Source organism: Sesamum indicum, linkage group LG6 (assembly GCF_026168435.1).
Source record: "Sesamum indicum cultivar Baizhima isolate 11 linkage group LG6, ASM2616843v1, whole genome shotgun sequence".
In the NCBI taxonomy this organism is placed as follows: domain Eukaryota; kingdom Viridiplantae; phylum Streptophyta; class Magnoliopsida; order Lamiales; family Pedaliaceae; genus Sesamum; species Sesamum indicum.
The window spans coordinates 15,100,972-15,127,452 of record NC_142662.1 but is presented as its reverse complement, the minus strand read 5'-3'; the positions used below and the strand labels follow the sequence as shown (position 1 = coordinate 15,127,452).

The 26,481-nt window shown below is 34.7% G+C and overlaps 2 protein-coding genes across 4 annotated transcripts; one reads left to right on the top strand and one right to left on the bottom strand.

The window, feature by feature from the left end:
* Positions 1–566: 566 nt before the first annotated feature.
* On the top strand, positions 567–3,689 carry LOC105155503 (endoglucanase 1). Its single transcript, XM_011071381.3, has 7 exons — positions 567–903; positions 983–1,192; positions 1,308–1,508; positions 2,067–2,159; positions 2,270–2,431; positions 2,542–2,653; positions 3,142–3,689. The coding sequence occupies exons 1-7, from the start codon at positions 697–699 to the stop codon at positions 3,624–3,626; spliced, it is 1,470 nt and encodes a 489-aa protein (XP_011069683.3). The 5' UTR covers positions 567–696; the 3' UTR covers positions 3,627–3,689.
* A 1,036-nt stretch (positions 3,690–4,725) lies between these two features.
* On the bottom strand, positions 4,726–9,827 carry LOC105155504 (Rrp15p protein). 3 transcript variants are annotated; one of them, XM_088881573.1, is made up of 10 exons: positions 9,661–9,827; positions 8,804–9,286; positions 8,588–8,689; positions 8,408–8,489; positions 8,278–8,297; positions 8,093–8,153; positions 6,760–6,845; positions 6,547–6,654; positions 5,179–5,203; positions 4,726–5,095 (listed from the first exon to the last, which is right to left on the bottom strand). In XM_088881573.1, exons 2-10 carry the CDS (start codon positions 9,248–9,250, stop codon positions 5,025–5,027), a joined length of 1,002 nt encoding a protein of 333 aa, XP_088737699.1. In that variant the 5' UTR covers positions 9,251–9,286; positions 9,661–9,827; the 3' UTR covers positions 4,726–5,024. The 3 variants fall into 3 exon arrangements, with proteins under 3 accessions (XP_088737699.1, XP_011069684.1, XP_088737700.1); XM_011071382.3 differs by having other exon boundaries at positions 8,804–9,283; XM_088881574.1 differs by having other exon boundaries at positions 4,726–5,203.
* Positions 9,828–26,481: the final 16,654 nt, after the last annotated feature.

Here is a 26,481-nt window from a genome sequence, read left to right as displayed (position 1 = left end):
ATAATTTTTAGCTTTTTGTAAAATTTGACAATTTTGTCATGTAATTTCAAAAGATTCATACATTGAAAATTAAAATGGCTAGGATTTGTAAAATTGCCGGAAAATTCCACTAAGTTGAGCTGCCGGCCTGCATATCTGTGCACTTTTCTAGTCATTTTAGCAAAATTTGATAATTTTGTCCGTAATACTGAAATTTCCGGCCCTCGTACTTACAGGATTAAAACTACAATTTTTTTATAATTATCGAATACTTTTTTTCAAAAGAAGTGAGTTTATGCCTATATGGCAATCACCTAATTACTATTTGGTGTAGCTTTCAATGCTGTTGTCTTTATTAGGTCCATGTCTTAAATAAATTTGTTCTTTCCACCGTTAGGACATGCAATGGCTTTTGTTTCTTTCCCTTACAATCAACATGATGTCCGATTTGGCGCAGTTGATCCCGTGACTGAAATAAAACGACTTTCATCTCTTTCTCTCTCTCACTCAAACACACACACACACACACACTCAACTACTAACGAACTCTCCAACTGTCCTCTTCTATATAAAGTGCATGCCATGCACCCCATCTCACAGATCCACACAAAATCAACTTCAATTCTCACCCCTTCCAATCACCCTTCTCTAAGTACAAAGCTGTCGCTTCCCAGGGTTTTACATAGAAAACATATTCTTACCTACAAGTTTGCAAATATGTTCACTAATCTTCGTCATGACATTTTTTGTCTAACTCTTTTCTTGATCATTCTGTCTTGCTCTGCATTCACTCCCCAAGATTACGCCAATGCGCTAGAGAAATCAATCCTCTTCTTCGAGGGACAGCGGTCCGGGAGATTGCCACCGACCCAACGTCTCAAGTGGAGGGCTGATTCTGGCCTGTCCGATGGGTCCGGTTATCATGTAATAAAAACGATGTGTCACTCATTGTTTATAGCAAACTTTAATCACGTCTTGTAACGCTGGGAAAAAATTCGTTCAGGTTGACCTCGTAGGAGGCTACTATGATGCGGGGGACAACGTTAAGTTCGGCTTGCCAATGGCTTTCACCACCACACTTCTTGCATGGAGCGTCATTGAATTTGGCAGCTCGATGAGAAATCAGCTCGAGAACGCTAAGGATGCCGTGCGTTGGGGGACGGATTATCTACTAAAAGCAGCCACAGCCACCCCGGGCACCTTGTACATCCAAGTGAGCACAAAACAACGTTACTACAATGCTAACGAAGTCTCACGTTGTAAAAAGTAGTTTTGTGTTATGACTAGAATGTCGACTCACATGTTGCTGAGTTTCATGTATGCAACAGGTGGGTGACCCGAACAACGATCATCGCTGTTGGGAAAGACCGGAGGACATGGACACAGCCCGCAGCGTGTACAAAGTTTCTCCCCAAAACCCCGGATCAGATGTAGCAGCAGAAACGGCTGCTGCTTTGGCAGCCGGTTCCATCGTTTTCAAGGATTCCGATCCTTCGTACTCACAAAAGTTGCTTAAAACCGCAATGGAGGTATAAAGAAACTCATTGCAATGTTATGCTAACTGTACATTGTACCTCAAGTGAAAGATTTTGCGCTCGAGCTCGAGCACAAGCTCTTCTCTTCTTTTATCTTTGCAAAAAGTTCCCGTTCAGTTACAAATGAAGGGGCTTATGGCCTCTGCTTGAATCGGCAGGTGTGGGAGATTGACGTTTTAGCCCATGCCTCCGGTTGCAATAAAGTTAATTTTAATCACATACTTGAAGGGTTTTATTGTAATTCCCCATGCTGCTTCCCTTAATTTCGCTTTGTGTACTCTTGTATGGGGAGATTCTAGTCCGAACCCAACTCGACTAAATCTAAACTAATTATATAGCAAGTGCAATACACTTGTCGTGTGATTGGCATACAGTTTAGAAAAAGTGATCAATCATATTACAAGTGCGACACACTTGCTCTGTGATTGGTTTGGTTCGACCAAACCTGGTCCGAACAAAAAATTTCTGAGCTTGTCGGGAAGTCAATCTAAATTTGATCAGTTGCCACATCATCACCCCACAACCAATCATTTAACTAGAATCATTTTGCAGGTGTTCGATTTTGCAGACAGGTACAGAGGCGCATACAGTGACTCTCTTGGTTCAGTTGTGTGTCCATTTTACTGCTCCTACTCTGGATACCATGTAAGAAAATCAGACCATTCAGTACCACATTTTCTTAATTACAAGTACATATGTTCTTCGAGTACTTCCGATTATTAATCCTCGTACGATAACGTACGCTCTGGATTCAGGACGAGCTTTTGTGGGGGGCGTCTTGGCTTCACAGAGCTTCGGGAAACAACTCCTACATGGCTTACATCCAGTCGAACGGGCAGACACTCGGAGCAGACGAAGATGATTATTCCTTCAGTTGGGACGATAAACGTGCCGGAACCAAAGTGTTGCTCTCCCAGGTCTTATAACTACTTCTCCATAGTATCAAAATCATGTTTCTGTTTTAGGTAAAGAACATATATCCTTAATCACATCTTTTTTGTCTTATGCTGTCTGTTCCGCTGATCAGGGATTCTTGGAGAAGAACATTCAAGAGTTTCAGTTGTACAAAGCGCATTCAGACAATTACATATGCTCTCTAATTCCAGGATCTCCTAGTTTCCAGGCTCAGTATACTCCAGGTGGGAAGCCTTCCTCTGTTTTCAGGCATCAGAGTCCTACAATTTCAATGTGCTCATAATTGTTCAATGATATATATATGACAACCTTCCCATAACTAAAATCCCGAAACTTATTAGCTATAGCAAATATTTTGTTACCGTTTGAAAACATAACGGCTAATAGCCATTGCGCAGTCATTGTTAATTAGTATTTGTCATGATTTTTACTTTTAACCATAATAATTAACAACAATGGAAAATCACATATCTTCTGGTGACCCTCGGATTCCTCAGTTCTTTATCTTGACTAAAGTATCAACTGCGTCCTTTTTCAATTAAAGTTGAAAAATAAATTGAATATTCTATTTGAATATATTATACACGTCATCAAAAAAAAGAATTTATAACAAGTGGATTATACGTATTAAATGGAACGGAAGATGTAATAAAATTTAAAATAGAAAATCGAGTAGGATTAAGCTGATCAAGGGAAAGTGTGTTGTGCGCAGGGGGGCTGTTGTACAAAGGTAGTGAAAGCAATCTGCAGTACGTAACAACGTCAACCTTCCTTCTGCTGGCGTACGCCAAGTACCTGCGATCACACGAAGGCGGCTTAGCTTCATGCGGGACTTCAACCATCACATCGGACAAACTGGTCGCCCTGGCAAAGAAACAGGTGGACTACATACTAGGAGACAATCCTGCGAAGACGTCGTACATGGTGGGATTCGGGCAGAAGTACCCGCAGCACGTTCACCACAGGGGTTCCTCTTTGCCGTCGTTGCGCGCGCACCCTGCCCGCATTAGCTGCGGCGACGGGTTCCAGTACCTTTACTCGGCCTCGCCTAACCCCAACGTTCTTGTCGGAGCAGTTGTAGGTGGTCCGGATAACAGAGATGGCTTCGCGGATGACAGGAATAACTATCAGCAGTCTGAGCCTGCTACTTACATTAATGCTCCGTTTGTTGGCGCCCTCGCTTTCTTTGAAAACTGAAAACATGCTTATTTTGTGTTGCTTCCAACTGAAATCAACTTCCCACTTTCACCCTTTTTCCCACATCTTTTCACCTTAATCATACATATTCGATAAATATATCTATATATACATATATCTTTGAATTGTTAACTTAATCATTCACTTATAATGGTTTATTCCAATGGAAACTATTTGTAGCTAACACTTTAGTATGTAATGATGTCATACAATTGTTTAGGGGCATTAGCAAATGCAAACATGCTCATGTGACACTATTCCCTCCTTTTTCCTGGAATAAAGTTTTCATCGATCCTTCTTTTGGCATTCTCTTTCCATATGGATAATATGTCAGAACGCAAGGCAAGAACTGATGTAAGGAAGCGTGTGAAGGGACGATTTGTCGAAGCTGGTGATGCCCACGATTATGATCCATTAAGCCCACTGCTGAGTACAGTGTTTTGCCCTTCATTTGGAGATATGAGGGAGCAATACTAAGTTGGAGATCCTCTATGGACGACACCTTCCAGTTATAGATTGTTTGGAGGGTTATATTGCCATGAACACATAAATCAAGACGAAACATGCTGATTTCCTCTACTGGCCCAAGAAAGTTTCAGTTGCATATCCATAATGGAAAGAGAGATGGAATTATGACTGGAGTTTTAACAGCTAGTGTGGAATGTTAATGTTTACGAGGAAAAGAGACCTTTTTGGTGTAAAAGCTTACATGGCCAGCCTTCTTTGAGGGTGCAACCACCGCTCTCACCATCTCCAGCTTTAAGTATGATAAGTGTTCTTCATATCCAAATATATTTCTGTTTCTTCCTTGGAACCTCTAACTGGACGGCCAAACATGGTGAGATGGCAAAGATTAACTACCTGTTGAAGACTCGAGCATCATTAGATATTACATTATGCACTATAAGACAGCAGCAGTGTCCCAGAAGGATGAATATATTGGCCACTTTTTGACTAGTCTCTTTAACATTTGATGAACTAAAACCAGGAGTAAGGTCTATATTTTGCAAAAGAACATTTGCCCAATGCTTCTCCTGCAGACATTCAAGAAGTGTGGTGGAGCATGATTTCCCAGAGGAAAGAAGCTATCATCAGGTGATTTCACCAAACTTGCAGATTTTGATATTATAAAACAAGAAATCAAAGCTTAAAAACTCCATGGCCACTCTATAGAGAATCAAGATATTCTATAACTTTTACCACACAACAGTGTATGTGACCGTATCACATAGATCTAAAATGGATCAGGCCCTACATTGTTAAGAAGATTATGTTGTCATCCAGCTTGGAATGCTGCAACATTTTTGTAATCTTAAATCTGGATTTGGGATCATCAGATGACAGTCCTCGGCGAGCATGGCTTTTGATTATTCTTCATTCCCAACTGTTGAAAATTGATCATTCCATAGCTCGGTATTGTCTCTCTAAGTTCCTCCTTCCAACCAATATTTTAACTTGGCCATTACCCCCTATGAGTAAAACAAATTTAAGTTATCTAAAGGGCAATGACATTAATCATCATCCGATGAAGAATCTGTATCTGATGGCCTACCAAAATCATCCGCATCATCCGCATCCTGGAAAGCACACAAACGAAAAGTTTTCACACTGGAAAAAGGAGAAAAATAAACCATGGAAGCAGAAAAGTTTGTTGGTAAAACATCATCACGTCGTTAGCTGAAGTTACATTCTCTCTTTTTTACAGAAATGTTCTTTTATTCCGTCCTTGTGCCTCAGACACCATAGACCTATAACCAAATATTCACCCAACCATACTCTAATTACTTGATAAAATTGTCGAGCTCTATCCACAATCATGATACCGTCTACGAGGAACACAACAAAAGAGGCATCAAACTCTGGGAAATTATTTAAATAATGCCAAAATCAAAACCAAAAAATCACTGAAATGGTTTCATTCGAAAAAGTTCCAATTTTTAGGCAAAACACCGATATCGAAACATCGATTTTGCATTAAAAAATAAAAAGATAGAGAACCGCTCAGAGAATTTGGGGAACAATGTGATTCCTCATATTGATGGCGCAATGCATGTTGAAAAACCATGCATTGTCCCTAGTGCATGTTTGAAAATTTAGCTTGCACCATGCATAATAATATTATAATATTAAAGATTTTTTGTATTATTTAAAAAGTTTTTTAAAACACCGTAAATTGGGATTATATACCATGCATATCAATTATAATATGAACTATTGGAATATTCGGTTTATCTTGCTACAAATTTCTTGTATTTATGCATTTGGATGTTTTCATTGTGATGTTATATGTTTATTGTTTAATTAGATTATATTTCGTTCTCAAGATATGGCTTTTCTTAATCGTTTGGCATACCAATTCATATAATTCTTGTCCTAACTTTATTCCACTCATAGGTTTTATTCTATTCCCACCCCAAAATGATTCCTCCATACCAATCACCTCCTTAGTGAATACTAGAATGCATTTAGTAAACCATTCAATAATGGTGGCTCAGGCACATAGATATTTCTTCAAAAATTACAATACGCATCGTGAAGAAATGATAGAATGGGTCTAGACCTTCCTTCTATATTTAAAAGCATAAAAAGGAAAAGGGGTAGTTGAAAAGTTAAGACTTACCTGTTTGCCATTAAGAAAAAACAAAAAGTACTGCAAGAGTTAACGTGATTAACAGTCTGCCATAGAAAAATAAGGACTGCTTTGCTACATTTCTTTATTTTCTTTTTGGTTGCAATAATCTATTTAAAAAGCCAACATTTAAGTCCATGGGCATTTCATGTTTGTCCATCTATAGGCAGAAATCCATAAAGCACAACTGACCATGACATTTAGGCGCTAAATAATTACTTGGAACTTCAAGGACTTCAGAGTCCATTTTGAAGCTTTTGGTTATTATTGTGATTAGCCAAGAAACTTTACCTGCATCTTATCCCAATCTTTCAACTTGGGGTTTGTGAGCATGTAATTATCACGCAGAGGGGCCCATGCAGGAGTTTCACCATCCACAGAACCATTAGAGGTGCCCACCTGCCGAAGCACAATAAATTTGGCCACAAAAGCTAACTTCATTATCCTACCACAAATTGGTTAATCACACAAACGAACTCATAAATGGAGAGAAAGAAAGAGAACCTTAACAACAGTCCCAGTCCCAGCAGATTGAGATGATGTCTTTCCAAGCTCTGAGAAGAAGGCTTCCTTCGTACGCTTCTTAATTACTAGAAAAACCATATTTGTTAGGAAGGTCGACAATTGGACAAGGTCAATCACAATTCAAAACTATCATGATAAATGTAGAAAATGTCAAAACACAATCCATCAAGTTCCTTCAGTAGTTTGTTTTAATAGCACACACAGGTAACTTAACTACATATATCATCACATGGAAACAAATTTATGGCATTCTCAATGAAAGCAATCATAATCAATCTTTATATAAAAACAGATCCTAAAGCATCAAAGTGTTTTTGAACAACAATTATGAAGAGATTTTCTAATATTGTTATATCAAGTAGAGTCCCTTATTAATTACAAATAATCAAAGTTGATATTCAACCCCAAAAAAGTAGCAAAAGTTATGTTTATTTCACTACTATGACCTCCTTATATATAGTATAGGGTTTCCTTAAGCATAAATATGAAGACAGTGCAAAAATATTACATCAGCATAGAAAATTACCATTTTGTAACGATAATGCATAACATAGGGTCAAAAGCTTCAAAGAAAGTACATCGTAAGGCCGCCTATACATTCCAAGAAAAAAAAGGGGACTTGCTGGGATGGCTTCCTATCCACCATCCACACTTCACATTTAGCAATATTATCTTAAAATCCCCTTTCTTTGTACAATTGGCTGTCTCCTATTTCCTAATTTCATAGAGGCTTCTAGTAAAATCAAGTATTTTAACAAATACGCAACAATATGTATAAATCCTTCTCCCTTCTTTTGCTTTTTCGGTTTATTTTTTCACAAACCATGGTATCTATTAAAAGAATGCTTCCACATATTCACTGGTTACTCCAATTTCCGCATCCGAGATCATCACATATTTTCTTTTCTCTCTAGGCTTTTCCGAATGACAGCCAAACCAATATGAACCCAAAGCTCATAAAAAACATTGAGCAAAATTAAGGGGAGGCAAACGGAAAAATATGGACTGGTCTGAGTGTAACATCATTAAGCCTGATTGTATCTGGTCTTAATAGTCCGGCGTACAAGACTAAAAACTCAACAAGACATTAAGTTTTATTGATGGCCAAGTGAAACCTATACAGCAGACACTCAAAGTTAACATTTTTAGGATGTTAAGCAGCAAATATATGTTTGTTGAAAACTTCTGGAAATTTTAACAAACTAATTTGAATAAATAGCTTCTTATAAATCTAAGTAAACCGAGTAGGGAATCACAAGAACCAAACATACTGCAGAAGTTTGAAATGGGAAACATAATTCTACTGGCATACCTTTCTCATCTTTTGATCTTGATGGATTTAAACCTTTCTGAGCTGTCTGGGCTTTATTTACCTGTATGAAATGAAGAGTAGTTTCAAGACATGGCAAACTGTTTATAGCAGAGAACAAAGAAAGTACAGAAGACAGCAAGTAATGGAAATGCAGGTACTGATGCAAAGTAGGCAGAGCAACTTACAGCATTGAACAACTTGACCACTGTTCATTGAACATTACACATGGGCAGGACAAGAACCATTATTAGTCTCTCAAACATAGGGTGTAAATTGAACTCAGAGCACAACTACAGCCAACTAAACAATGTATACCTCCTTTGGTGGCCACTGATAGTAGAAATTTTTCGTGGGCATCCAAATAGTTTTCAGGCTTCACATGCCCTTTCTCTCCTATCTTTTCATAAAAAATAGCCATAAAATAAAAATAAGAAAAAGCAATTGGGAAGAGAAGAAGTGGAACAGCATTAGCAATTAAGCCAAAAAGTCCAATACCAAGTGCTTCTCTTTCTTTGCCTCCCCCTTGACTTTCTTTTCTTCTTCTTCTTCAGCAAGCTTCTCGGCTAATAGTTTTTTGTGGGCAGACAATACAGGGCCCTGCAAACACGTCAAACTTGGTAATGACAATTTCTTTCCAAACCAGCGGAAAAAAGGAAAAAAAAAACGATTTCAGAGACCAATTCTTGCAGACAAACAGAAATTTCTGCTTACCAGTACTTCTTCATCACCACCACTCTTCTTAACAACTTTCTTAAAAGCCAATTTAAAAGCCTTTATTCCCTCCGTAAACTTTGTAATACCGGGCTGAATTCCACCATCTTCATCTTCCGAAACCTCGTACTCCTCAATCCTTTGGTTCTCTTCCTCACTATTGTCCGAAAATCCACCTTCAAATTCATCGTCACTCTTCTTGAACTTGGCAACCCCAGTTGAAAGGGCAGACTGCTGAAGCTGCTCATATTCTCCTTCTTCGTCTGAATTGTATTCCCTCGCCCTTTTCTGAAACAATTTCCTCATTCTTTTATCAACTTTCATCCTGTTCTCAGCACCTTGAGGCATCATTCTTTGCTTTTTTTTCGCCATTTTCCCCTTATTTTTCCCTACTCTTCTCTTCTTTCCTCCATTCGTGACTTCAATTGACTGCTTTACTTCTCCCATCACCTCCGTCCCTTCAATTTTGAGTAATTTCCCCTACTGAGATCAAAAGAAAGAAATAGCCAAATACGGTTAAATTAGGGTTTTAGGCATGTGTAGAAGTAGGGGTGGCAACACTCGAGCTCGAGCTCGAACTCGAGCCGATGAGCTCCAAGTGTCCATAACACTACAACTCAACATTCAACAACTCAATCTCAACTCTAAACAAATTTTTCAGATTTATATGTGGTACAGTGAGGGAAACAATGGAGAAGAAGGAATCCAACAACAAGAATTAAACAAATCATAGTGCCCCTGAATGTGCCCCTGAATCCGATTATACAAGAATTAAAGAATTAAACAAGATGCTAAAAACACACCCAAACCCAAGAAAAAGAAGAATAAGTAAAAAGCAACAGAGAAAGAAGGATTACCTGAAAGCCGTACTCTTCGCCGTCCTCGTTGCCGACTTGCCGTCCTTGTTGCCGCGAGTTTGGGGCTAGGGTTCTAAGAGGGGTTTGGGGAAGAAATGAGAGAGGAGAGAGGAGAAAGAGAGAAAGAAAAAGGAAGAAGAAACAATGACAAGAGAGAGAAAGAGATGTGCGTTTTTTATTTTTTGTATTCTTATTATTACTATTATTATATTATTATTATTATTACTATTATTGTTATTATTATTATGGCTATTTTATTATTATTATTATTATGGCTATTTTATTATTATTATTATTATTATTTTAAATCATGAAATCGAATCATAAAATTTTTACATAGATATAGTTGAAATTAATATATGTTCACAATTTGCAAAATTTATATATTTATAAATTTTAGTATAACATTGATATAACTATCATCTTACATTGTTAAATAGCATGGGTTAATCGGGCCATCAAAATTCAGATAAAATCGTTAGAGATGATCAAACTTACAGAAAAATAAGTTTGGTAAAGTTTTAGACTTATTGGATATACAAATGTCGAGATATCGTACTCGAAACATAAAAGTAATCATTCAAAAGGGTGTATCGTTGAATTAGCCCATGTTATTTTTAATTCATACCGTCGGATATGATCTGATGAACACAGTCTTGTATATATTTAAATTTCGTATGAATCGGGTGCCCAGATTTTAAGATTTCGTAATTATTGATTAAATTTTTTAATCCCATTATGTATAATAAAATAATAATTATAATTGTTCAACCATCATCATCATCATCATTATTATTATTATTATTATTATTAGATTAATTCATAAGAATTACTTAATTTTGACATAAATTTATAAATAATAAAAAATCATTAAGTAAATTACTTGTCAATTTAAGAAAATATAACGTAATACGAATATATATATTAAAATATAACATAAAATTTATATATGTTATATTAAATAATAATTTTAATTACAAAAAATATTATAATTTACTAAATTGTTCATTAAATTAATTTTTGTTTAAAGATTAAATATATAAATAAAAGTAACATAATTTATTATTATTCAAAACAAAATGTATGATATTTATTAATAATTAGAATATATGGTTAATTTTGATTATAAAATTGATCAAAATATTAAATATAAAATTAAATATATAAAAAAATCAAAAATAAATAAATATATATATATATATATATAATGTGAAGTTTACAAAACTTATTAACAAAAGAGTACTTATATAATGAAGTATATATAACGAAAAGTAATTTAATTTAATTTATTTTAAACTCAATTCCACATCATTTAAATATTTTATTAAATATAATTTAATCATAATCCATTTTATTTCTATAATATCATAGAATAACAATGTATACATGAATTATATAGTATTAAGGGGTGTGTACGAGTCGAGCTCAACCATTTTTGGTTGGCTCCAGCTCGAGCTCGTAACACCCTGCTAGCAACTCCAACAAAATCAAGCACAGATTAAGCAATAAGCAGCTGATAAAACCAAAAGCAATCAATCCAAATGGCGAATTGTTCATGAACCCAAAAGCAATCAATCCAAATGGCGAATTGTTCATGAACCCAAAAGCAATCAACAAGCAGTTGCCTGTCATAAGAAATTGAGCAACCATCGAAGCAAATAAAACCCAACCCAACGTAGATTCATGAATAAAAATATCATCACAAAAAAGAAATCTTCTCCATTTTGAAAGACTATGAAAGTCTCGCACTATAAAAGTTCGAAGCAAAAAAGAAACAATTGACAGTAAGACAAAATACAACAAACGTCGTCGAAGCACAAATCAACAGTGAGACGAAGAAAACTGAAAAGATGGCAAACGGCAAACTTGTTCGATCTCCTTGCTTGCCCGACGCAACAACAAGCGCCGCCCTCGTTGCCGCTAGTCCATGGAGGAGCTTGCAATTGTTGGTTTAGGCTTGGGTTTTAGGAGTTAGATTTGGGGTAAGAATGAGTGTAATTGAGGGGTGAAAAGAGTTAGGAAGAATGAGAGAGAAAGATCAATACAAGAAATATATTTTTTGATTATTTGTATAATTTTTTAATAAAATTATATTATTATAAATTATAAAAGTATAGAATATGTATATATATACATATTGAATTATCAAAATATTTGCATATAACGAAAAGTAATTTAATTCAATTTATTTTAAACTTAATTCCACATTATTTAAATATTTTATTAAATATAATTTAATCATAATCCATTTTATTTCTATAATATCATAGAATAACAATGTATGCATGAATTATATAGTATTAGGGGTGTGTACTAGTCGAGCTCAACCATTTTTGGTTGGCTCGAGCTCGAGGTCGTCACACCCTGCTGAGCAACTCCAACCAAATCAAGCGCAGATTGACCAATAAGCAACTGATAAAACCAAAAGCAATCAATCCAAAGGGCGAATTGTTCATGAACCCAAAAGCAATCAACAAGCAGTTGCCTATTATAAGAAATTGAGCAACCATCGAAGCAAATAAAACACAACCCAACATAGATTCATGAACAAAAATATCATCACAAAAAAGAAGTCTTCTCCATTTTGAAAGACTATGAAAGTTTCGCACTATAAAAGTTTGGAGTAAAAAAAAAACAATTGACAGTAAGACAAAATACAGCAAACGGTGCCGGAGCACAAGCCGACGGTGAGACGAAGAAAACTGAAAAGATGGCAAATGAGAAACCCGTTCGAGGTCCTTGCTTGGTCGATGGAACAGCAAGCGCCGTTCTCGTTGCCGCTGGTCGATGGAGGAGCTTGCAATTGTTGGTTTAGGCTAGGGTTTTAGGAGTTAGATTTGGGGAAAGGATGAGTGTAATTGAGGGGTGAAAAGAGTTAGGAAGAATGAGAAAGAAGGATAAATACAAGAAGTATATTTTTTGGTTATATGTATAATTTTTTAATAAAATTATATTATTATAAATTATAAAAGTATAGAATATGTATATATATACATATTGAATTATCAAACTATTTTCATATAACGAAAAGTAATTTAATTTAATTTATTTTAAACTCAATTCCACATCATTTAAATATTTTATAAATATAATTTAATCATAATCTATTTTATTTCTATAATTTCATAGAATAACAATGTATGCATGATATTTTATAGTATTAGGGGTGTGTACGAGTCGAGCTCGAGCTCGTAACACCCTGCTGAGCAACTCCAACAAAATCAAGCGCAGATTGAGCATTAAGCAGCTGATAGAACCAAAAGCAATCTATCTAAAGGGCGAATTGTTCATGAACCCAAAAGCAATCAACGAGCAATTGCCTATCATAAGAAATTGAGCAACCATCGAAGCAAATAAAACCCAACCCAGCGTAGATTCATGAACAAAAATATCATCACAAAAAGAATTCTTCTCCATTTTGAAAGACTATGAAAGTCTCGCACTATAAGAGTTTGGAGTAAAAAAGAAACTGTTAATATATATGGCCCAAACAAGACCCAAACCACTTAAGCCCACCTGGAGGCCCACCTAAGCTATCCGACGGGTTGACCCATTAACCCATTGACCCGACCCAGGTTTGACCTTATATATATATTGTCTAAAACTAAACTTGATTCTATTTCCATGGCTCCTTTTTTCCCGTTGATTCTCTACACCTATAAAAAAGGCTCGTGATCCCGTTGAAAGCGATTGAACTTGAAACTCTCATATTCTCACCGCAATCGGTTCTGAGTGAACTCATCATCCTTTGTGGGTCTTTGTGACAGAAAGTTTCTAAGTGGTTCTTGAGGTTTCTTGTCGAGTTTCTTGATGGTGATGCAACCGTGGTCTAAGATTTGGACAACTGGTCTTGTGTGACCGAAATCTGGCTTTCCTGAGCCGCATTCGTTAAAAATTTATTTTATTATAGTTTGATTTGTTCATTCTATTATAAGTTGTAATATCGGTTTGTATTAAGGAGTTTCGTACTCCAATCGTTTGTAATAGTCGATTAGGATTGTGAGGTTGCCACTCTACAGTGATATCAGAGCATCGTCTCTAAAATCCGGCTCCTGGTGGTGGTAACGCTTCTCTAATCCCTCCTATTTTATTTTCGCAATTTTTTTCTTGTCGATATTACTGTTATTATTTAGCCGCGGTAAATCCCCCTAAAATTCCACTTGACTGGTCCCCTGAGGACGTCGGGTATCTGGTCGGGACTTAAGCTGGAAGCCTCGGTCTTCTTGATATTTCTTGCTACTATATCTCTGTGATTGTTATTTTTGCAATTTTTTCGATCATTATATCTTTGTGATATATATTTCTGCAATTTGTTCGATCATTATATCTTTGTGATATATATTTCTACGATTTGTTCGATCATTATATCTTTGTGATATATTTTTCTGTGATTTGTTCGCCTCAAATCTGTGTCTTGTCATTTGTTGAAATTTGTGATTGTTGTGATTACCACAATTGTGATTATTGTGGTTATTGAGATAATTGAGATTATTGTGATTATTAATCTTTAAATCAAAGCATTGTCATTACTGTGAATCATTTTGTGATATTTTTGAATTTGGGCCATTTTATGTGATAATTCTTTAAGACATTTTCTATCATTTTTTTATTTTCCGTGAATTTTGTTTCTGAAAGAATTGTGCCAAAAATCATTCTCTGAAAATCTTTTTTTTTAAATGGCCGGTTATAATCTCCAACTTTTCAATGGAAAAAGTGATTTTTCGATTTGGCAACAAAAAATGAAAGGGGTTTTGATCCAACAATAAGTTTTCAAGGCCATAAATGGAAAATATTCTGATAACATTTCTGAAGAAAAAATGTTGGAAAATGATGAGTATGCGTATTCTTCGATTATATTGAATTTGTCTGATTCTATACTTAGAAAAGTTGGTAAACAAAATTCTGCTAGAGATTTATGGAAAGAATTAGAAGAGCTTTACACTGAGACTTCACTCCCGAGTAAACTGTTTTTGCTTGAGAAATTTTTTAGATACAAGCTTGATTTGTTTAAAGACATTGGTGAGAATTTGGATGATTTTACTAAATTGGTTCAAGATATTAAGTTGACTGGTGATAAAAATATTGATGGGTACTCTCCTATTGTACTTTTGAATGCTATACCTGATACTTATTCTGATGTGAAAGCTGCTATTAAATATGATAGAGATAGCGTGAATCTTGATACTGTTGTGAATAGACTAAAAAACAAAGAGATTGACCTAAAAATGAATAGACCTAGCAGCAACCAATATGATGTTAATTCTGTTAGAGGAAAATCAAGATATAGAAATTCTTTTCATAAAAGACATAGCAAAGAAAGGAATAAAAAATACAATAGTTTCGAGTCTAGTGATAACGAAGAAGAAGCTAAGGATAAAGATAGGAGATGCTACAATTGTGGCAAAAAGGGTCATTTTATAAAAGATTGTAAAAGACCAAAACAGTTTAATAAAAAGAAAGAAACAAACGTAGTGATTGAAGAAGAAGAATCAACAGTTTATTGATTTTGTATCAATTCATATTTTTTGTGATTGTTTTGTGCTAAGTGCAATGTTCCCTTGTGAATACCGTAAGACTTTGTATCTTGAGTCTAAGTGGTTAAGTGTTTTAATTGAGCCTATCTGGATGTTCAATTTTGCCTATGTGGTTATGTGATTGTGCTTTTGTGGCCCGTTGAGATCTCTGTGTGCCTTGATGGCGTGAATTTGTCTAAGTGGCTAAACTTCGTGTGAACTTAAGTGGTTTGTTGAGCCTTTTATGGCTAGAAGATTCTTTGTGAATGAGCCTAGGTGGCAATATGCTATAGCCTTTTATTTGATATTAACTTAGTGTTAATTGTTGTAAATTGTTAAAAGTGCTTAATGCTAATCGAGTTGTATGCTATGCTCTGTGCTTTAGATATCATGTTACTAACATCTTTTTCAGGTACATTGGAGCGGGCCCCTAGGCAATGATGAAAAGCCATACATGACTCCGGACCATTGACTTTGGGTCTTTGGTCCAAGGTGGAGTATGTTAATATATATAGCCCAAATAAGACCCAAACCACTTAAGCCCACCTGGAGGCCCACCTAAGCTATCCGACGGGTTGACCTATTAACCCATTGACCCGACCTAGGTTTGACCTTATATATATTGTCTAAAACTAAATTTGATTCTATTTCCTTCTCACACCCTCAACTCGCCGTCTGCTCTCTCCTCCCTCATATCTCCACTGATTCTGCAAACCTCTCATTCTTCCATGGAAATGGAAGCTTTCCCAAAACCAAGATGATGGTTTTGGGGAAAGTTTCCATGGCTCCTTTTTTCCGTTGATTTTCTACACCTATAAAAAGGCTCGTGATACCGTTGAAAGCGATAGAACTTGAAACTCTCATATTCTCACCGCAATCGGTTCTAAGTGAACTCGTCATCCTTTGTGGGTCTTTGCGACAGAAAGTTTCTAAGTGATTTCTTGAGGTTTCCCGTCGAGTTTCTTGGTGGTGGTGCAACTGTGGTCTAAGATTTGGACAACTGGTCTTGTGTGACCGAAATCTGGCTTTCCTGAGCCGCATTCGTTAAGAATCTGTTTTATTATAGTTTGAGTTGTTCATTCTATTATAAATTGTAATATCGGTTTGTATTAAGGAGTTTCGCACTCCAATCGTTTGTAATAGTCGATTAGGATTGTGAGATTGTCACTCTACAGAAACAATCGACAATAAGACAAAATACCGCAAACGGCGCCGGAGCACAAGTCGACGGTGAGACGAAGAAAACTGAGAAGATGGCAAACGACAAACCTGTTCGAGGTCCTTGCTTGGCCGACGCAACAGCAAGCGTCGTTCTCATTGCCGTTGATCGATGGAGGAGCTTGCAATTGTTGGTTTAGGCTAGGGTTTTAGGAGTTAGATTTGGGGTAAGAATGACTTTAATTGAGGGTTGAAAAGAGTTAGGAAGAATGAGAGAGAAGGATAAATACAGGAAGTATATTTTTTGATTATATGTATATTTTTTAATAAAATTATATTATTATAAATTATAAAAGTATAGAATATGTATATATATACATATTGAATTATCAAAATATTTGCATATAACGAAAAGTAATTTAATTCAATTTATATTAAACTCAATTCCACATCATTTAAATATTTTATTAAATATAATTTAATCGTAATCCATTTTATTTCTATAATATCATAGAATAACAGTGTATGCATGAATTATATAGTATTAGGGGTGTGTAACGAGTCGAGCTCGAGCTCGTAACACTCTGCTGAGCAACTCCAATAAAATCAAGCGTAGATTGAGCAATAAGCAGCTGATAAAACCAAAATCAATCAATCCAAAGGGCGAATTGCTCATGAAGGCAAAAGTAATCAACGAGCAGTTGCGTATCATAAGAAATTGAGCAACCAACGAAGCAAATAAAATCCAACCCAGTGTAGATCCATGAATAAAAATATCATCACAAAAAAGAAGTCTTCTCCATTTTGAAAGACTATGAAAGTCGTCGTTCCAAAAATCGGTACAATTTATTGGTTTGGCTGAAATTCTAAATTTTTTTTAGAAAAATTCAATTTTCAAATGGTTGTTCCAATGTTAGTACCAAAAGCCGTTCCAATTTGTTAATATCAAAAATCGTGTAAAAAACCGTTACAGCACGTGGTTAAATTTCAAAGTTTATGTTTTCAAGTACGATATCTTAAAATCCATGCACCGGATTCATGCCAAACTTAAATACATATAAGACTGTCTCCGTGCGATCACATCTATCGGTCTTATTTAAAATCACATGGCCTGATTCAATGATGCACCGAATTGAAAGACTACTCTTATGTTCCGAATATAATATCGCAACATCCATATACTCAATTAGCCCAAAACTGAATAATATGTATTGTTTTGTCGGTTTGATCATATCTAACAGTTTGATGTAAATTTTGAAGGTCCGATTAAGCTATACAGTACAACAATATAAGATGATAGTTACATCAGTGATATATTTTTTAGAAATATTTCAAAAAATAATTTTGAAATATTTTTTTGTTTCTTGTTTTCAATTTTCTTTTTTTTTCTATTTTTCTGAAATATATTTTTGTTGGGTATATTTCTGCAATTGTTAATTGTTAGAAGTATTTTGTTGTATTTTTGTAATTGTTTGTAGGTATGTTGTATTTTTTCTGAAATTATGTATGTATGCTGTATCAAGATGATTCTGAAGGTATGTCTTTGTATGTATTCAATTTTTTGAGTATTTTTACACAATTTTCTAATAGTACACGTTTTAGACAAATTTTAAAAAAATATCGAATCTATTGCAAAATTTTAAATAAAAATTATGGACTTTTAGGAAAATTATGGACTCTAATGCAAATTTTAGAAAAATTATCAAATTTAATGAAATTTTTTTTTAAAAAAAAACAAGGACTTTAATACAAATTTACAAATAAAAAATTGAGGATTTTTAATGCAAATTATCGGAATATTTTGGACTCTAATGCCAATTTTACAAAAAGTATCGAATTTAAAATCAATTTTATAAAATTATGAACTTTAATGCAAATTTTAGAAGAATTATTGATTTTGATGCAAATTTTAGGAATTTTGAATATATTAGAAAAATTATAATTTTATACATAATATAATATAATTAATAGGTTTTAATATTATTATTTTTTAAATTGTAGATCAATGACTATGGATGTTCGAGAAGTGCTACAAAAAGAAAGAGAACGGGTTGTGGAGCGGCCCGAGGACAGCGGATGTCGCGGTAAGTATATTAAAATTTTATTTTTGAATTTAGATTAATTATTTTTATTTTACTAATCAATTAATCTGTTTGCAGGAACTGTTCCAAAGGATGATAGAGGAACAACAGACCCAACAACTTCCAGCTAATCCCTCGGCACTCGACGACTAGGTCAATGATGGTACAAACGCTGTTGATGGGGAGGCCGATTTATATTAGTTTTTTATTTTTAAAAATTTGTATGTATATTATAAATGTAATGTTTAAAAACAATTTTGTTAATTATATTATTATTATTTTCTTGTTATGTTATACATTTTTTTATATGATACTTCACATTTAACAAATTCAACTACATATTTGGACAAAATGCATAAAATCCCCATATGTTTTAAAAAGTCTGTAAAAAAAATCCTCATATTATGAGAATAGGCTAAATGGTCCTATGTGTTTTGTAAACCTCAGCTCAATTGCCCCTCTCCGTTAAATCCAACTAATGGTGTTATTTTTTTTATAAAATGACCGTTATACCCTTACTTAATATATATTATTTGTTATTTTAATGACCGTTGGATCTTTTTTGAGAAAATATTGATCGTTAAATCTAATCAATTAATTTCAACTGTTAAATTTTAAAAAAATAAAAAGTATAGATTCAACAAATTATTTAACTTATATTATATATAAATAATTTAAAATTTTAAAAATCTATTATTATTATATATTAAAAAAAAAACTAACTACCCACCCGACCCCCTTACCCCCGTTGCCCCCCCCCCACCCCACCCCTTACCCCCGGCTTCCCCCCATCATCTCATCACCCGCGGCGATATTTTATTAAAATCCTCATATATCGGTAAATTATTTACCAAATTGAGTGAGGTCGGTCTCGTTAGAATCGTTTTGAAGAGACGAGTCCGATGGTGGTAGTTTGAGATCAAGATTCGACCGGACGGAGATGAATCGATGGCAAACACGTTCAGCGATTGTGGCTTGAACCCACTCTCTATGATTGACGAAAACTCAAATTGAAGGTATGAAAATGTTCGTCTTGAAGAGATGATTCGAATGGTACCATTGACCATCGAAAATTCGTCCGGACGGCGCCAAAAACTTAGAAACAAGTTTTCGCGAAAAAGGGGCGAAATCGCAGTTTCTCTTTTCTTTTATTTTTTTAAATTTTTAATTAATTTTAATTATATTAATTAAAATATATTTAGTTAATTAAGAATATTTTAAATAATTATAATAATTAAATATTTTGGCTACTTAATAATAATTATTGTAATTAAATATATATATTTTAATTAATTAAAAATAATTTTAGATTTAATAATTAACAATTATAAATTTATTTGACTTTAAATATAATTTAATTTCATATTTAATATTAAATAAATTAAATATAATTTAATATTTTAATTTAAATTTAATATAAAAAAATTTAATACTGAGTTTTTAGGGTGAGAAATGGCAAAAAGAAGACACAAAACTAGCCAAAGAGTCATTTGTATGTTATATAGACCCATAGAGGGTATTTTAGTCTAAAGTGTCATTAAATATGAACATAAACTGCTGAAAATGACTACAAAACATAGCAGACGTGCGTCTCCTCCACTTCCTGTTAGTTGCTAACAAAATGAGGGTTTTTTGCTGACTAAAACAAAACAGGAGGGAGTTTTTAGCCTATTCTGAAAACAGAGGGTGTTTTTTGCATACTTTTTAAAACACAGGGGGGTTTAATGCATTTTGTCCCTACATATTTATACAAAAACTTCAACAAATTATTGATACAAAAACAAATATTATGATAAATTAAATTTAAATAAATAATATAGAAAATATATTCAATTTTGTAGCGGTTGTTGTAACAGTTTTTGGAATAGGAATCACTAGCACACAACCACAAAAGTCGTTCCAAAGATCGTTACAACATCTGCTAAAAAGATTATTACAATTAGAGCGATAAAAATCGTTACAAAATAATGCACAATCATTACAAATAGAATTCAAAAGACTGGTCCAACACACGGATATACTCTCATTACAATATGTGTTACAATAGTTGTTCCAATAATATATTTATTAAATTCAAATTGATTGTTCCAAAAATAGCTCCAAATTTATTTTTGTATTTGGTCAAGTACTATAACGACTTTCTTTGACCGGTACAAAGTCCGTTACAATTTATAACGGTCACAAGATGAGCCGTTACAAATATTTTTATAATGCCCAAAAAGCCGCGGTAGCTTTTTCGTTACAAAATCCGTTCTAATTTAAAAAGCAGTTACAAAATTTTAAATTGACTGTTACAAAAATTATTACAATAAAATAACTTTTTTTAGTGGATGTTTAGCAGCCTTGAAGACAACTTGTTGGCACCAAGGAGTTTATAAAAACCAATCCGCAGACCCTTGCTCCATGATTTCTCTAAATCCTTCATCTTCGTCGAGCAGTGTGAGGCATCGTAGGAGTGTCACCAGACAGCACTTCGATTGGACATCTGTCTCAGCTAAGACTAATCAGAGACGGCAACACAAAGCAATATAATAAAACATAAAGATTTACGACAATCCGTCTTTATTTTTGTCTCTATACTAAAATTTCGTAATTCTAGAGACTGAAATTCTTTTATCCTGAAAGTTATATAAGTGGAATAATATATTTGTGTCTAAATCCATCTTTGATTTAAAATTTATTAATAGTTGAAGAAAAGTCCATTTCCGTCTCTATATCCATTTCAATTAGAGACAAAAATATATCCATCTATAATTTTTCATTTTTGATACCTATTTTTTTGGTAGCATGGATGAATAGTTGAATGAACTGAAAAACAAGGCCAAAGAGGAAAAGAACTTGGAAACTTTGAACTCGAAAAAAGATTGAAAGATTGAAAGAACCAAAGTCACTGAGAGCTTTAGAGGGTTTCGAGTGCTTGCAGAAGGCGTAAAACCACTCACTGCTTTAATTGTCATATTTATTACTGACAGTCGAGTGAGAAAATCTATGGAAAGCAATCGTTATGATTGGCTGTAGTTTTTCATCGTTTCGACTCATAAAAACTATCGGTTTGCTAACAATTGTCTGTGTAAGAACAAAAGTAACCTCCAGTTTGCAATTTGAGTTCTAGTGACATTGATCACACAGTCTACAGTCTACAGAAATGGCTTTCTTGCAACTTTATCTAACAGAGCCATTCCTTCCATCTCAACCTGATTACTCACTTCTCGAGTTTGATCTTCAACAATCCCAATAAGTGGGGAGACTTCTATATGGTGATTTTATGAAGTTTTTTGGTAAGATTTTACTCCCGGCTCATTTTTAAAATGCGGTCAATTCTGAACCCACACCATCAATATCAGGCATCACTATCCTATCTCGATACCTCCAAACTCTAATATGTACGGGCTCACTATGACTATTCAACCATCTTCGTGTTTATGGTTCTTGTGAAACCACACAATTGGGAAAATCTATATACAATCGTCCTCCATACCCTGGTTACAGCTCTGGCTGCCTAATATTCCTTAAGATTTTAAATAATTTATCTTTACCACATATTTAACTTAAACATCGAAGGACTATTAGCTGGACCGTCCTGGTACGGTTCTAATGGTGTCTGCCTTACAGGTCTCATTACACGAAGATTTGAGACATATTTTATGTATCCGGATGCCATAATCTCAATTTTGTTACATAATCTCAATTCTATAACAAATATATACTCATTCAAATCTTGGAAAAACATTTGAGAGATTAAAATTTAATTCATGTAGATATTGATAATTATGAAAAAAATAATAATTAAGTATTAAAATAACCTTTACTTATAAATCGTATTGATGCAATCAACGATTTTTAAGTACAAAGACGGCAAAGCTAAGTAAATTTAAATCTCATTGACTACAAACCATTGTCCCTTATTTTAGTTTCGATGTTGTTCTCTCAGTTGCATGCTTCGGCGGATTCTGATAAATAATCCTAATTCCCTTTCGTTGAAAACGGAGCAATTGACTTTGAGGTAATGTACGTTGTTGTTATTAATACATAAATTAGTCAAGTTGATAGATTTAGGACCCCTACTAGAGTATAATATAATCACACTCATTAATTAATAATTATTAGAGTAAATTACAATCACCTCCCCTGAGATCTGACATAATTACGAATACCTCTTTGTTATTTGAAAAATTACAAATATTCTCCTGATTTTAATGTCCATCTAACAACGAGCCCATTCCGTTAGGTTTCTGTCCAATTATGATGGTGAACTGATCATAATGCCCTTTTGGATTATAAATTATAATTATATATATTTTATAATTTTTTAAAATATTTTTATGAACTAATATTCCCTTTAGGTTATTTATTTTATTTACTCTCATTTTTTTTATATTTTTCCAAATATATATATATTTTTTAAAAAAATTCAACGAGGATAAAATAGTAATGTTTACTTCACAGTTTAGGGGCTACATAATTATTTTTAACTTGAGGGGGGTATTTATAATTTATCAAACAATAAGGGGGTATTCGTAATGTGACGCCCCAAAGATTATAATACATAATTGAGGGATTAATTGATAAATTTTTATGAAATTTAGTTAATTAGTAAATAAATTATGTTCCATAATTGGAATATAATAAAACTTGAACGGGTTAAGTTGGAGCTCTTTATAATATTTGAGAGCAAATTATATTAATTAAGAAATTAGAAAGGACGTAGTGAGTATTTTGAAAAAAAGTTTAAATAAATAATAATAATAATAATAATATATATATTAGTAATAAGATATATATATATATATATATAAACACATGGATTACTATAAGTATGACGTTTGGGGTAGATATAGTCCTTGTAGCGAAGGGGGTGCTACATTAGGCGGTATCAGAGCAGGAATTAGATTTCCTAGGGATAGTAGATAAAATGTAATATTATACGTAAATTGTATATACTAGGAATCTACTCACATGGGTGTATTTCATATAGGATGGAAGCTTCAAGAGAAAACGCTGCTGGCCCAACTGAGTCATTAGAGTCTGTGCAGGGTCACGATTCTGGATCAGAATATCAGGGGTTAGAATCCCAAAATATAAACGCCCCACAACCAGAAATGAACCCCTTTATGCAACAATTTCTAGAAATAATGCAGAGGATGGCTCCCCCGCCACAATCACAACCACATGATGCAGTTATTGATAAAAATTATGAAATAGTAAGGAGACAGGGAGCCAAGGTATTTGCAGGTACAACTGATCTTACTGAAATAGATGAATGACTAAGAAACACGGAAAGGGTGTTGGACAGAATTGAGTGTACTCCTGAGCAAAAGTTGAGGTACGCAGTGTCCTTACTAGAGAAAGACGCTTTAGACTGGTGGGAAACAGTTCCGGGGAGCAAGAACCGACCTGTCACTTTGACGTGGAATGACTTTTAGAAAGAATTTACTGACAAATATACTCCATCGGTCTACAGAAATTGTAAGAAAGTTGAATTCCTTGAATTAAAGCAGAATGAGTTATCTGTTGCTGAGTATGACTTGCAATTTGTGAGATTGTCAAAATATGATCCAGAAGAGGTGAGTACCGATGAATTAAAGAGAGACAGATTTGAAAGAGGGTTGAGACTCGAGAATCGGGAGAAAATAGCAATTAAAACTCCAAGTTATGGTGCTCTGCTGGAAGCGGCACTGAGGGCAGAAGGGACATCCATTAAAAGGAGTTCTATTGAAACTAAACGAAAGAAATTGACAAGTAACCTGAATCCTACACCAGGGCAAAGTGGTGTAATTTCCTTTAGGGGTTCTGGTTCGCAGAGAGGTTGGTTTAGAAGTCGAGGAGTGGGTCAGACTAGCAGGTCCCCTCCAGTGTTTTCGAGTAGAGGCGGCCCTACTTTGGTTGGATTTGGAGGGAGACAAGGTCCAGCCAGATCGCTCAATGGAGGATCTACTCCTTCTTGTGCTAATTGCGGTATGAGACACACTAGTGAATGTTGGGGAGCCCGACTAATTATATGTCATCGTTGCCGTCAATCGGGATATATTGTCAAGGACTATCCTATGTGGAGGGATAATTCCAGAGGACCTCAGACTTTAGAGTTTAGCAGTGTGGGGGAAAACTCACAACGAACAGGTGTGAGCAGAGGACGAGGTAGAGGTGGTCGAGGTAGCGGGAATATTTCCACGACATCTACAAGACAAAGTAGTCAGCCTAAAAAACAAGTCAGGGTGTATGCAATCACAAAAGAACAAGCTCCTACAACACCCGAGGTTATCACTGGTTCCTTCTCTATTTGCGATTCTAGTGCACATGTGTTGATTGATCCAGGATCTACTTGTTTATTTATATCATATGATTTTTCATCTCGTGTACATGCTAAAATAGAACTATTTGGACATGACTTATATGTGTCTATGCCTGCTGGTGGGTTTGTATTAGTGAATACGATGTTGAGATCTTGTCCAATAGTAGTGGAGGGTGTCAATCTATATGCAGATTTGGTTGTAATAGACCTTAGGGAGTTTGATATCATTCTAGGGATGGATTGGTTAGCCAGTAATCATGCTTAGTAGATTGTCAAGCAAAAGAAGTGATGGTAGAAGTCAATGGGCAGATGAAGACGGTTATAGTGGGGGAAAGAAAGTGATACCTAACTGCTTAATTTCTGCTGTGACCGCTTTTAATCTAATTAAAGAAGGGTGTGAGACGTATCTAGCTAGTGTGCACGATACCATGAAAATTACTCCCGGCGTATTAGACGTTCCAGTGGTGAGGGAATTTCATGATGTTTTTCCTGATGAATTACCTGGACTACCACCTCATCGAGAAGTAGACTTTGAAATAGACACTATTCTTGGGGCGGCACCTATTTCAATTGCACTATATAGAATGGCTCCGTCAGAGTTAAAAGAATTAAAGAAGCAGTTAGAAGAATTACTAGATAAAAGGTTCATCCGACCTAGTATTTCACCATCGGGAGTACCAGTATTATTAGTAAAGAAGAAGGATAGGAGTATGAGATTATGTGTCGATTATAGACAGCTAAACTGAATCACAATCAAGAACAAGTATCCTCTGCCACGGATTGACGATCTGCTTGATCAGCTAAAAGGTGCCACTGTATTCTCTAAAATTGATTTGAGGTCAGGGTATTGGCAACTGCGGATTGAGGAAGAGTCGATCCAAAGACAGCTTTGAGGACCAGGTATGACCACTATAATTTATCGTTATGCCATTTGGATTGATGAATGCCCCTGCAGCTTTCTTGTCTCTGATGAACAAGACGTTACAACCATTTCTTGATCAATTTGGGATTGTGTTTATTGATGATATTTTGATATATTCGAGTAATCATGAGGAACATGAACAATATTTACGGACAATTTTACAGATCTTGAGAGAGAAACAGTTGTACGGTAAATTCAACAAATGTGAGTTTTGGATGGAAGAAATTACTTTTTTGGGACATGTTGTTTCAAAAGAAGGGGTACAACCTGATCCGGCAAAAGTTAAGGCTACTTTAGAATGAGAACTACCTAAAAATGTGTCCGAGATCCGGAGTTTTCTGGGATTGGCTGGTTACTACAAAAGGTTTGTAAAGGATTTCTCTATAATCGGAAAACCTCTGACGAACTTGTTGAAGAACGCACCATTTAACTGGAATGACAAATGTGCTTAGAGTTTTGAGGAGTTAAAGAAGAGACTCACCTCAGTACGTATCCTTGTTTGCCGTATGGGGATGGAGGATATGTGGTATTTACTGATGCTTCACGACAAGGACTTGGTTGTGTTTTGATGTAGCATGGGAGAGTTATAGCTTATGCTTCGAGGCAGTTGAGGCCACATGAGATGAACTATCCGACCCATGATCTGGAGTTAGCAACCATAGTACATGTTTGAAGATTTGGAGGCATTACTTATACGGGGAGATGTTTCAAATATTTACAGATTATAAAATTCTGAAATATATCCCAACACAGAAAGAGGTGAATTTGAGGCAAAGAAGGTGGATGGATTATGACTGCACGGCAGTTCTTTTCTATTATATTAGTATTTTCTATTATATTAGATTTGTATTAGTTAGT